The sequence below is a fragment of the Physeter macrocephalus genome, chromosome 11, assembly GCF_002837175.3.
Source record: "Physeter macrocephalus isolate SW-GA chromosome 11, ASM283717v5, whole genome shotgun sequence".
NCBI classification, from domain to species: Eukaryota; Metazoa; Chordata; class Mammalia; order Artiodactyla; family Physeteridae; genus Physeter; species Physeter macrocephalus.
In genome coordinates, this window is record NC_041224.1 from 67,938,692 (window position 1) to 67,950,760 (window position 12,069).

The window sequence follows — 12,069 nt, forward strand, 5'->3', positions numbered from 1 at the left end:
GGCCTCCCTCTGCTGTGGCCTCTTCCCGTTGCGGAGCACAGGCTCCGGAGGCGCAGGCTCAGCGGCCATGGCTCACGGGCCCAGCCGCTCCGCAGCATGTGGGATCCTCCCAGACCGGGGCGCGAACCCGGTTCCCCTGCATCGGCAGGCGGACGCGCAACCACTGCGCCACCAGGGAAGCCCCCTCAGACATCTTAATCTATGAGACAAAACCTCCTCCTACCTTTGGTTTTATCACATGCCAGTATTTCCCAGTCTTGCCTGATTATAACAGTAATCTGAGTTGTTAAAAAGAGAGATTTCCAAGCTTTGCAGGTTTTTTTCAGTAATGCTAGAGTGGCCCATGAGGAGCTTTATTTTTTTATAAGCCCCTCAGGTGATTTTTATGATCAGGAAATTTGGTTCCACATATATCAGAGTTGCTCCTTCTTCAGAAGTAATTTTTCATCATAATAGTGAGGACTGAAGTCTCTGGAGTTAGATAAATTTGGATTCAGGTCCTGAGTCTACCATGTAGTAGCTGAATGGTCTCAGGTGTTATTTTAGCCTCTCAGTCTATTTGTTGATCTGTAAAATAGGAATAGTCTTACCTACATCTCAAAGAATTGCTGAAAGGATTAAATTAGGTTGTGCATATTGTGAAGCAGTTAGTGCCATCCTTGGTATGCTATAAATACTCTGTAAAATGTTAGAATTTCATAGAATGCCACATCCTATTTGTGTTACACTTCCTAACTTTTCCTTAAGTCCCTAATGCATTTCTGTTGTTTTATTACTGATCCAGAAGTTCTAATAATCCAGTGATTTAAAATATACTTAAGTTCCACTAGAACTGAAGAATATGTCCTTGAGACATACCAAATATATTTATTTCAGTCCTGTGTAAGATATAATTTTTTCCACATATACTTTTTTGTGAGTTCTTGGCATAAATTAACAGTCATTTCAAATGTCTTAGTTCTTTCTTGGATACACAGATGATTGAAAATAAGTCATCTACTATTTAGTTGATAGTGATTATTATTGCAGGCAGAGTTATTCAGCACCCGATTTTGTCATTTATTTAATAGTATAAAAATGGCTTTTATTTTCAGTTTCTTAATGGTCTCATTGATTGCTTTTCAGATGCAACATGTCTATTCATAATTACAGGGTTTTGGGGGCTTTTTTGAGGAAAAGACATCTTTTTCCTTATTTATGGCAGTAGCCTTTTCCTTGTGCTGTGTCCTCTTGCCTGCTTTTAAAATTTGCTTCATCAGTTATCTTTTTGTGCCTGCCTGCTCCTTTGCTTTCTTCCTCTAGAATGACTACTTCCACCTATTCTGTAGATTACCTATTCTTTCCTTTTGGAAATCGCTAGATTCCTAGAAAAAGCTGTCTGTGCTCATTTCCCCTACCTCATCACTGCTGTCTTCTTGAATTCCTTATGACACCATTTTTCCTCTGTGCTATACTGTACTTTCCTTTCAGAATGTTACTCTGTTATCACTATGTTTAAAAGCCTTTCTGGATCTGTTCATTATCCACACTGTTATGTATTTTTTTCTAGAATACTTTCTTCTGCACTATCTTGGTTCTCTGCTTTCCTAACCAGTGCTTTACTATCTTCCCTTTTTCTTTTGCTGCTTAAATGTTACTTTCTTCAGTCCACTTCACTTATTCCTTTCCTTAAATATCACCATCATTTTCATTGCTTCAGCTATCCTCTCTGTAGTGACTCCTAGATCTGCATTTTAACCCCACCCTCTCAATGAAGCTCTAGACTCAATTACCTATTGCTTGATGATTGTATCCAGTGAAACTCATCAGCTCACCACCCCTGTATCCCAAATCATTTGCCTTTCCTAAATTCATATTTCAGATGAATGGTATCACTAGTCTCCCATTAATCTAGACTTGGAAAGCTTGTGATCATTTATCAATATTTGCAGTTGTTATTCTTGCCTTTTGTCCCTACTCCCTTCAAATTAATCTTTCTAAGGGCATTATTGTATTACCTCTCAACTTAAAAACCTTCAGGGACTTTCTCTTGTCTTTAAGTCTTAGTATAAATGCATTACTGTAGCTTTCTTTAATACTGTTTTATATGTAGAATAGTGGCCATATTGTTATGAAAATGGTTTATTCTTATTTTAAAGAATTCGAGCAATATGTAGCAAAGGAAACTTAAAATCCCACCCTCAGAAATGGCTACCATTTACATTATAAATACTCTTCCAGAAATCTCTTTAGAATAATGTTCAGATTGAATGAATAGATAACTTTATAAAATAGAATTATACTCTCGGGCTTCCCTGGTGGCGCAGTGGTTGAGAGTCTGCCTGCCAGTGCAGGGGATACGGGTTTGAGCCCTGGTCTGGGAAGATCCCACATGCCATGGAGCAGCTAGGTCCGTGAGCCACAACTGCTGAGCCTGCGCGTCTGGAGCCTGTGCTCCACAACAAGAGAGGCCACGACAGTGAAAGGCCCACACACCGCGATGAAGAGCGGCCCCTGCTTGCCGCGACTAGAGAAAGCCCTCGCACAGAAACAAAGACCCAACACAGCCCAAAAAATTAATTAATTAAAAAAAAGAATTATACTATCCATGGTACTTCTTAATAAGAAGTATTCATTTCTATTTTAGTTCCATTTTAAGAGAAGGAAGTGACATGGAAGTAAAATTGAGGGAATTATTGATTTGTAATAAATGTTTCTTTATCACAAGATCTCCTCCCAACAATTTTCATAGTTTCATTATTTTTACATTGTTAAGGTTCATAACATTTACATTTTGCTCTGAAACTAAATTCCACAGTTTAGTTTTCCTTCTATGTATGAATGGATGCACAGCTTGCCTAATCCTCCATTCATGAGTTCTTTGTTTTGACCTGGTTGGCTGGATTTTATTAACAAGTAATTTTTTCAGGAGGAGGTTATTGTGCTCTATTCCTTGAGTTCTTAGGTATCAAAGGCCTGTGGCATTTCTGAGTACATCTTGGCTAGAGATCACGTTCATGGTTCAGAATATCTTTCCTTCAAAGTTTTGTAGGCATTATTCCATGTTTTTCTAGCATTAATTAATTCTGTGGAGAAGCCTGAGGCCAGACAGATTTTTTTCTCCCTCTTTCTCATAGATGACTTGCATTTACTGCCTGGAAGCATAAAAAATTTGTGCTTTTTACTTAATGTTTTGTGATTTAGTAAGGATATTCTCAGTGTTGATCTTCTGAATAAATTCTTCATGAAATAAAGTGGGCTCTCTCAATTTTCTTTATTTCAGGGAAAATTTTCTGTATTATATATTGGAATATTTTGTCTTTCTTAACTTTACAGATATTATTCTTACATTAGGTCATCTTAACTTGTTCTCCATGTTCAAAAGTTATTACTTACACATAAATTTTCATTTTAAAGTCCATATTAACTGTGATTATAACAAGCCTTTTCTCTGTTAGTGATTTGATTTTTTACCATCTTTGCTCTGTTTCATGCTTTTTCTAATTTAATTAATTCTGTGATTGTGTTACTTTTGTCCTAAGTTTCCTTAACTCTCTAGTCTTCCTTTATTTTATCATGTCATTTACCATCTTTTTTGCACCTTTAAATTCAGGTTCGTGTTGACTTCTTTTACAGTACAAAGTTTGCCTAGGAGATATTCTGCTGTTTCTTTGGTTATGTTTTCTTCCAGTTAATCTCCAGGAAACTTCTTATTTATTTATTTTTTTACTTACTTACAGTTTGATTGAGATATCATTGACATATCAAAATTGTATATATTAAGGTGTACAACTTGATATTTTGATATACATATACATTGTGGGATGATCACTACAATCCAACTAATTAAAATATCTGTCACCTCTACTTAGTTACTGTGTGTGTGTGCGTGCGCACACGCTAAGAAGATTTCAGATCTATCTTCTTAGCAAATTTCAAGTATATAGTACAGTACTATTAACTATTATCACCATGCTGTACATTACATCTCCAAACATATTCAACTAGCATAACTAAAATTTTGTAGCATTTGACCAACATCACAGATTGGATTTTTTATGCTGCTTTTGCGCATTCTTCCCTCTGAATTTTATTTTATTTATTTTGTCTGGAGCATTAGGTCCCATTTCTTTTTCTTTCATCTTGATTATGTTTAACATGTGACCCTTGATACATTATGATTAATTTTCCTTGAGCATACCTGTTTGTTTACACTTTCGGTATACCTTGAGAAATGATTATATTGTTAATTTACTTATGCAAGTGGTTACATAGGATGGAGATTGGGAAATCTTTGCTAGAACTGTATTCAAACTTTCTTGTTTCAGTTTGTAACATATCTAGTGATAGGTTTTATTTCATCCAACATGGATTCCTGGAGTCTATACTTCTTTCAGAGAGAGTAGCTCCAGTGTTTGTTTACTTCCCTATTTCACTCTACCTTTTTCACTGTGGCATGCCTTCCTTCTGGCTTTCAAGAATGAGAAATTTGATCCCAACAGACATTTTCCAGTTTTTTATCATTAGCTGTACTTTACTCATAAAAACTTTACTCTCCTTTACCATTGATCTATATTTCTGTTTTTGTGACAGTACCATACTGCCTTGATTACTGTAGCTTTGCAGTATAGTTTGAAGTCGAGGAGCCTGATTCCTCCAACTCCATTTTTCTTTCTCAAGATTGCTTTGGCTATTTGGTGTCTTCCGCCTTTCCATATGAATTGTAAAATTTTTTGTTCTAATTCTGTGAAGAATGCCATTGGTAGTTTGATAGGGATTGCATTGAATCTGTAAATTACCTTGGGTAGTATATTCATTTTCACAATATTGATCCTTCCAGTCCAAGAACATGGTATATACCTCCATCTGTTTATGTCATCTGTGATTCCTTTCATCAGTGTTTTATAGTTTTATGAGTACAAGTCTTTTGCCTCCTCAGGCACGTTTATTCCTGGGTATTTTATTCTTTTTGTTGCAATGGTAAATGGGAGTGTTTCCTTAATTGCACTTTCTGATTTTTCGTTGTTGCTGTATAGGAATGCCAGAGATTTCTGTGCATTAATTTTGTATCCTGCAACCTCATCAAATTCATTGATTAGTTCTAGTAGTTTTCTGGTGGCATCTTTAGGATTTTCTATGTACAGTGTCATGTCATCGGCAAACAGTAACAGTTTTACTTCTTCTTTTCCAATTTGTATTCCTTTTATTTCTTTTTCTTCTCTGATTGCTGTGGCTAGGACTTCCAAAACTATGATGAATAAGACTGGCAAGAGTGGACATCCTTGTCTTGTTCCTGATCTTAGTGGAAATGATTTCAGTTTTTCACCATTGAGTATGATGCTTGCTGTGGTTTTGTCATAAACGGCCTTTATTATGTTGAGGTAGGTTCTCTCTATGCCCATTTTCTGGATAGTTATCTATGTTCATCAGTGACATTGGTCTGTAATTTTATTTTTTTGTGATATCTTTTTCTGGTTTTGGTATCAGGGTGATGGTGGCTTCATAGAATGAATTTGGGAGTGTTTCTCCCTCTGCAATATTATGGAAGAATTTGAGAAGGATGGGTGTTAGCTCTTCTCTAAATGTTTGATAGAATTCGCCTGTGAAGCCATATGGTCCTGGATTTTTGTTTCTTGGAAGATTTTTAATTATGGCTTCAATTTCATTACTTGTGATGGGTCTGTTTATATTTTCTAATTCTTCCTGGTTCAGTCTTGGAAAATTTTACCTTTCCAAGAATTTGTCCATTTCTTTGTGATTGTCCATTTTATCGGCCTATATTGTTTGCAGTAGTCTCTTATAATACTTTGTATTTCTGCAGTGTCAGTTGTGGTTTCTCCTTTTTCATTTCTAATTTTATTGATTTGAGTCCTCTCCCTTTTTTTCTTGATGAGTCTGGCTAATGGTTTATCAATTTTGTTTATCTTCTCAAAGAACCAGCTTTTAGTTTTATTGATCTTTGCTATAGTTTTCTTTGTTTCTATTTCATTTAATTATGTTGGTGGGAGTGTAAATTGATATAACCACTATGGAAAATGGTATGGAGGTGTCTTAAAAAACTGAATATAGAACTACCATATGACCCAGCAATTCCACTGCTGAGCATATACCCTGAGAAAACCATAATTCAAAAGGAGTCATATACCACAGTGTTCATTGCAGTACTATTTACAATAGCCAGGACATGGAACCAACCTAAATGTCCATCGACAGATGAATGGATAAAGAAGATGTGACACATATATACAATGGAATATTACTCAGCCATAAACAAAATGAAATCGAGTTATTTGTAGTGAGGTGGATGGACCTAGAGTCTATCATACAGAGTGAAGTAAGTCAGAAAGAGAAAAACAAATACTGTATGCCAACACGTATATATGGAATCTAAAAAAAAATGGTACTGATGAACCTAGTTGCAGGGCAGGAGTAAAGAGGTAGACATAGAGAATGGACTTGAGGACATAGGGTGGGAGGGCAAAGCTGGAGCAAAGTTAGAGTAGCATCAGCATATATACAGTACTGAATGTAAAACAGTTGGCTGGTGGGAAGCAGCAGCATAGCACAGGGAGATCGGCTTGGTGTTTTGTGATGATCTAGGGGGTGGGATAGGGAGGATGGGATGGAGGCTCAAGAGGAAGGGGATATGGGGACATGTGTATGCGTATGGCTGATTCACTTCATTGTGCAACAGAAACTAACACAGTATTGTGAAGCAATTATACTCCAATAAAGATCTTTTAAAAAAAAACTGTACTCTCTAGCAAAACTTGACTGTTAAGACTCAATATATGTGAATTTGAGGATGAGGTATATAGTTTAATACCTTGTACCTAATTGTCACTTATTTGGTGTATGTTGAAGAAGAATGATTTGTTTGTTTACTTTAAGTTTTGTCATCTCAAACTCATTAGAATAATGTACATACCTATCAAAACTTAATGTAACTTGTATAATGTCAAATCACAATGATATTAAGTAACTTTATAAAATGGTTTCTATAAAAATCTTAATTTGTCTCTTAAAAACATTTCAGTGAAGGCCTAAATAGACATTTCTCCAAAGAAGACAATATAAATGGCTAACAGGTACATGAAAAGATGCTCACCATCACTAATTATTAGAGAAATGCAAGTCAAAACTACAATGAGGTAACATCCTACACTGGTCATAATGGCCATCATTAAAAAGTCTACAAATAACAAATGCTGGAGAGGGTGTGGAAGAAAGGGAACCCTCCTACAAAATTGGTGACCATGTAAATTGGTACAGCCACTGTGGGGAACAATATGGAGTTTCCTCAAAAAACTAAAAATAGAGTTGCCATATGATATAGCAATTCCACTCCTGGACATATATCTGGACAAAACTATAATTCAAAAAGACACATGCACCCCTATGTTCATAGCAGCACTATTTACAGTATCCAAGACATGGAAACAACCTAAATGACCATTGACAGATAAATGGATAAAGAAGATGTAAATATATACAATGGAATATTACTCAGCCATAAAAAGAATGAAATAATGCCATTTGCATCTATGTGGATGGACCTAGAGATGATCACATTAAGTGAAGTAAGTCAGAAAGAGATGACAAATACCGTATGATATCATTATTCATAAAATCTAAGCTATGACACAAATGAACTTATCTATGAAACAGAAACAGACTCACAGACATAGAGAACAGACTTGTGGTCGCCAAGGGGGAGGGTTGGATTGGGAATTTGGGACTAGCAGATGCAAACTATTGATATTATATATAGAATGGATAAACAACAAGGTCATATTGTATGGCACAGGGAATTATATTCAATATCCTGTAATAAACTGTAATGGAAAAGAATATATGTATATGTATAACTGAATCACTTTGCTGTACACCGAAACTAAATCAACATTGTAAATCAACTATACTTCAATAAAAAAAATATATTTCAATGGCAGACCTTTACTCTAAATCAGGAGTCCCCAACCCCCTGGCCATGGACCATTAACGGTCCTGTGGTCTGTTAGGAGCCAGGCCACACAGCAGGAGGTGAGTGGCGGCCAACCAAGCGGCTTCAACTGCTGCTCCACATCACTTCCGTTACCACCTGAACAGCGCTTGCATTACCGCCTGTACCATCACTCGCATTAATGCCTGAACCATCCTCCCACCACTCCCGTCCGTGGAAAAACTGTCTTCCACGAAACCAGTCCTTGGTGCCAGAAAGGTTGGGGACCATTTCTCTAAATCACTTCTTACTGCGGCCTATGGGTTTGTTATATACACTGGATTATTATCCATTTTGGGGATAAGTATTGAAAGAAAAGACTATAAGTCGTTCATTTTTTGGTCTATGCCTTAAAACTGGTTTGTATTATTATATAAAGACTGTTAAGTTTCTTATTGTGATCTGCCTTAGAATTAACCTGATTTGAAACTCACTTTCTTCGTTTTTTTTATTGAAGGTAAACGAAATTGCCTTTATAAATACCCTCGAAGCCCAGAACAAACGCCATGATGTTTTATCAAAATTGAAGGAATATGAGCAGAGGCTTAATGAGTTACAGGAAGAGCGTCAGCGAAGACAGGAAGAAAAGCAAGCACGTGATGAAGCTGTTCAGGTAGAATTTTATTCAGCAAGCATTTATTGAGTACCAGCCATTTCCTAGGCTCTGAGCCAGGTGCTGAGGATAGAAAAAGGAGTAAGACCAAGGACTAAATTGCTCTGGACAGATTATTATCTATTCTTTTCTAATTGGGTTGGGCAAGAATATGTTCCTTTCTTCCCTTACAAATGGATTGTGTTTGAACCAATGTATATAGCCTTAAAGAACTGGGCAATCTTTATGCTTATGACAAGGAGCACCTGTCATGTATTGGGCAGTGTCATCAGGTACTTTAACCTCTGTAGCAAACCCTAAGTTAGTTACCATTTTCAGGATGGGAAGAAGACTTAACACATAAACTTTAGTGATGGTTTTAAACTATTTAAGTGTTCCTCAAGATCAAATATGGATGCAGACATACTTTATCTATTATGACTAATATTTATTTGTTTATTCATTCAGTCATCATTTATTGAATTACTACTATAATCTGTGTGCTGTGCTTTGCTCAAGGACATGAAAAAGATATATCCTTGATCTCAATGGGAAGACATATATGTAAACAGATCTTAACCCATTAGGATTAGTGTAACAGTAAAGGCGTTTTTGGAAGCACAAAGGAGAACCTGTTACTCAAACTGAGAGTGACAAAGACGTGAGAACGTCAGGAAAAGCTTCCTGGAGGAGGTGATGCCTCAACTAAGTTTTGAAAACTGAGACAGTTGTAAATGGTGCGAAGTAGGCATTCTATGCAGGAGATGAGTGAGTACGGCATGTACAGTTAGGGACCTGACCATGAAGAGCTTTGTTGTTACGTTAAAAGCTAGGGATGTTATTAATGTTTCATGCTTCTTCATGTCACTGGTAATTTTAGGAAATTAAAATATCATTACAGTTTTCAAGTTTATTGGTTACTTTATGCTCTCTTTGTACGCTAGCAAGCAGTCCCATATTCACCCCAATCTCTATTTGATTTGAGTTCAAGGTTTCATTTTAATCTGAGTGCCAAGCTAACTTATGTTTAAAAATACAGAATACTACTTTTAGAGAAACTTTAGCTTTTCCTCTCAAAGGAGCAGTAAAAAATTTTTATCATTTAAAAGTTAATTACCCATTAACTAACATTCTTAGATGAGTAAATGAAATAGGATATTTGAATTTTTAATTTGAGCCATCCCTTCAGCTTTATTGCTCTTTCTTTTTCTGCATCAAACCATTTTATAAAAATAATTATTTTTTATACTCCAATAAAGATGTTAAAAAATAATAATTATTTTGAAAATTGTGTGTTACTTTTGAGCAACCATTAGGCATTAATAATTCAGAAATACATGAGATATGATCTTTGCCTTTATGGCAAATAATACAACACAGTGTGAAAGTGTAATAGAAACCTGTATAGGTTACAGTGGTATCACAGAGTAGGGAATAATTAGCTCTCTTGGTGGGAGGGGAATGTCAGGGAAAGTTCTATGGAAGAGGTAACTTCTTAACTGGATTTTGGGGGGAAATATATGAGTAATATTGTATATTTTTGAACAGACATCTTTAGTTACTTTTTCTGCATTTATTTTGCAGATTTGAAGATTTGAAATATAACAGTTATCTTCTGTTTAAAAATGATGACTCTTATTTTATAATTTGGAACATTTATTAAGATATAAAGGAAAGCAGTTATTCTCTGAAAGTAGTGAGGAATCTTCTGAACTCACTAACACTTAAAATTTTTTTGACTACTGAGACTTATTTTTATCTTTAAAAATGTAGAAATTTCCTATGGATTTAATTTTCAGTGAAAAATTTAAAACGTATGTACATAAGTTTAATCGAGATAACTGATACTAGAAAAATTTATTGGTAATATATAACATATATATAAAATTTAAACATTTTTTAAATATGTAGTCATTACTATATGTGCAAGGCGATAATGCCAAACATTCTGTAAATACAATAATAGTAAGATACTAACTTAATAAAGAATTCAGAGGCCCTCCATCTGCTTTACTTTTACTCTTGAAACAGTCACATAAATGTTAAATTGTTAAAGGCAATTGTGATTCTTGTTTTTTGTAAGTGAAATACTAAGTTAATGCTGCCATCATATATTCTCAATTTCCCTTTTTTGCTCTATAAATTATTGATGGATTAGTTTTAAGCCCAGTTTCCTTAGATATTCTGCCTTGTCCTCTTGATTTGTAGGCGTAAAGGGTGGGGTTGCAAAATCCTTTCTTATGCTGCCATAAACACATCCTTGAGTGTGAAACAAAGTACATGGGAGTCTGAGAGGTTTCAGAAGGGTTGAGAGTTAGATATATTTCCAGTTCATTTGCTTTAGGTTTATGCTTTTTATTTGTGAGCATATAGATTTATAATGAATATTATTTTATAAAGTTATGCTTCATTCGTTTAATAGATATTTATCGAACTCCTGCCCTGTACAAGATGCTTTTGTGGGGTACAAAGTTTCCTATCTTTAGGAAACTTAAATTTTAGAAAGGAAAACACTAGGTGAATTTACTAATTTTACTCATTAGGTATACAGTTACCAATTTTCCATTTATTAAAAACAGAAATTAGAAGATTGGATATTTTTTGAAGTCCAGTTATTTCTATTAGTACAATGTTGGAGTATTTCTTATATCCGTAAAAACAGTCAGCAAGTTGACATCATATTTATGCATACAACTTAGCTACATTGCACATACACATAAAGTAATTGTTTGTATATAATATTAATAAATTTCATTTATAACACCAACTTATAACTTTTAAAAGTATATCCCTCAAGATTTTGGTTTTATAAAATATGAAATGAAAAGTTCTGGTTTAATTCTTTATATTTAATGCTTTAACCTTTTGCATTTTAGGGTGAAAGTTGTGTTTTCAGACATAATGCAGATTTTTTTAAAATAAATTTGAGTTTAAGGGAAAACTCTTTTGTTCATGTTTTTTGTTTTTAAATATTTATTTATTTATTTATTTAGGCTGTACTAGGTCTTAGTTGTGGCACATGGGATCTTCGTTGCAGCATGTGGGATCTTTAGTTTCTGCATGTGGAGTTCTTAGCTGTGGCATGTGGACTCATAGTTGCGGCATGTAAACTCTTAGTTGAGGCATGCGTGAGGGAATAGTTCCCCGGCCAGGGATTGAACCCAGGCCCCCTGCATTGGGAGTGTGGAGTCTTAGCCACTGGACCACCAGGGAAGTCCCTGTTCATGTTTTTTATTGGAGAAAATTTTCTGTACCAGGTTTGATTGTTTTTTACTCTTGAGTTTTTCAGAGAGTATATAACTAAAAAAGTTTCTACATATTATATTTAGTAATGAGAAATAGCTATAACCAGTTCTTGAATAGTATGTTAGAAAGTAAAGACTATATTTAAAATCTAATTGCCCACCTCCGACAGTCTACGATCTGTCAGATGTGCTCTCCTGAGTTCAGTGCATTCCCTCTAGTTCTCAGGCCCCCCGCCAAAAAAAAAAAAAAA

General features: G+C 35.1%; 1 protein-coding gene across 19 annotated transcripts in view; it reads left to right on the top strand.

Moving 5' to 3' along the window:
- The window catches only part of SCAPER (S-phase cyclin A associated protein in the ER), a 491,770-nt gene that overhangs the window by 176,938 nt on the left and 302,763 nt on the right, over positions 1–12,069 (top strand). For all 19 annotated transcript variants that reach the window (XM_055088136.1, XM_028495131.2, XM_024128925.3 and 16 more), the window contains one exon: positions 8,439–8,594. In XM_055088136.1, coding sequence (XP_054944111.1) covers positions 8,439–8,594 — 156 coding nt within the window. The remainder of the gene's footprint in view (positions 1–8,438; positions 8,595–12,069) is intronic.